Below are 2,078 nucleotides of genomic sequence, written 5' to 3' on the forward strand. Positions count from 1 at the left end.
AAAAAAAAAAAAATGAATAAAATAAAATATGATAAGGGTGAAGGGTACCTAGTCAACACGTGGATATTGTCGGATAGTATCAATATTTCCGCTTTCATTTCGTGATCATAAACCGAAATGATACCACCGTATGAGTTAAAATTTATTAACAAACAAAGAACAGGTAATTTATTATAATTACAGCATTAATGACAAGGGCGACTATATTTCTTTTGCAGCCTCCACCCGCTTCGCTTGGTTATCGTCACCCCGCCTCTTCTTGCCCTCGTCTCGATCTGAGATATATTCCACAGAAATCAATAATGTTTAGCTTCCGACGTAAAATACCGTTAAGTGACACGTGTTTCTGCTTTGACTATAAACAAAACGGCCACCTGTCGTTATTAGAAAAATCGGTAAATTTCAGAGACGACGACAAAGTATAACTGTTAAAGCTAGCTTCTGTTAATTTTGTTTAACCCCAGGTAAGACATGCTATAACTGACACACGATCAAAAGCATTCCAGCTGTGACCATCCCGTCTTTTTATATATCGAAGGCTACATTATTATCTAAAGTGTTCTTCCTTCACTTTTGAGACGACAGGTTGTGATTTAAAGAAGAAGGTGTTATTAATTACGATTGGAACGGACACCGACAGAGGTTTTTTTCTCCCCCATTTATTTATTTACATTCACATTTTCAGTTTCACTTTGAATATTCTCTCTTCCGGAAACATTTTCTGATTAACTGGGAAATACTAGAAGGTATATGTTTAACTTTAAATCAACAGTTATTGTTTCTGTTTCTTGATCAGCTTTAAAAAAAAAACTAACAAACAAACAAAACAAAACGTTTTATCTTTGGTAAAGAAAACGAAGAATACAGAATACGGTTGTGATGAGTATCTTTTCTTTAATTTATGTACTTCTGTTAATATGTTTGAAAGAAACAGAAGGAAGGAAAGTACTTTTGAGAGACATTAAAACCATAACATTAACTCAAGGCCAAATGACCAGCGCAAGAAGATCTTCGCCAGTGCCACAATTAAAATGTACGGGAGGATCGGCAGGTTGTCGTAGTTTCGTCCCTAACAATGTCCAGTGTTACAACAAAGGATGGGACGGTTTTGATATTCAATGGAAATGTGAAACAGACATGAAGAAAAAATATCGTTTCGGAAAGATTGCTGTGTCTTGTGAAGGTTACGATTACCCCAATGACCCTTATATTCTTGCAGGATCTTGTGGTTTGGAATATGAAATTGACTACATAAACACACACCGTAAACACTCAAGCAAATTTACTAAAAGCTCTCATCATTCTATTAACTCCGGTTTTGAGTTTGGTGAAATTATTTGGATACTTTGCGTATTACTTTGCATCTTACTTGTATATCGTCTCTGTCTCAGCCGTAATAATAACAGGTGCAGAATGTTTACAAATTCAAATAATTCTGGTGAAATGCCACCCGGAACTTACCCGAGAGATCCACCACCACCCTACGGCTTTAGGCCGGAATATTACCCGCAACAAAACACTAATAGTTTCGAAGACTCTCAACAACCAGGCTTCTTTTCTGGTATGGGAACTGGTGGTGTGTTGGGTTACGTCCTAGGTAAAGAGCCTGGTTATTCCCGTTGTGACACTTCCCCTGGTTATCACCATTCCAATGATTACCATCCTCCGTCAGACTGGTTTGGAACTTCTCAGTCCTCGCATAATTATGTATCTTCAAGTGATTCGAGTGACGATGATGACTCAAGGGCAGCAGTTGGTTTCGGCGGGACAACACGGCGATAAAATAAAATAGTTTTCTACTAATTTGGTTTGTTGTTACGTCGATTTTTTTGCAAACCATAATGGCATAATTACAGTTTGATGCTCCACAACTTTGTTCCTTTGTAACTTATAAAAGCTACAGATTTTTTTAATGAAATTTTGTAGAGGTATGCTTTCGATGGTGTAGATTACGAATGTCTTGACATTTAATTTTTTTTCTTTCTTTTTTAGAGGTCTTTCAGCTTATTCAACCTCCTCCCGACTTTACTTCCTCATAACTCGTTCTTTAAAATGTATATTTTAAAACGATATTTTAT

The 2,078-nt window shown here is 36.5% G+C and overlaps 1 protein-coding gene across 1 annotated transcript; it reads left to right on the top strand.

The window, feature by feature from the left end:
* The first annotated feature begins 117 nt into the window (after positions 1-117).
* LOC106869434 (store-operated calcium entry-associated regulatory factor) lies at positions 118-1,807 on the top strand. The gene has a single exon (XM_014915179.2). It carries the CDS (start codon positions 880-882, stop codon positions 1,780-1,782), a length of 903 nt encoding a protein of 300 aa, XP_014770665.1. The 5' UTR covers positions 118-879; the 3' UTR covers positions 1,783-1,807.
* Positions 1,808-2,078: the final 271 nt, after the last annotated feature.

This window comes from Octopus bimaculoides, chromosome 19 (genome assembly GCF_001194135.2).
Source record: "Octopus bimaculoides isolate UCB-OBI-ISO-001 chromosome 19, ASM119413v2, whole genome shotgun sequence".
Classification (NCBI taxonomy): Eukaryota; Metazoa; Mollusca; class Cephalopoda; order Octopoda; family Octopodidae; genus Octopus; species Octopus bimaculoides.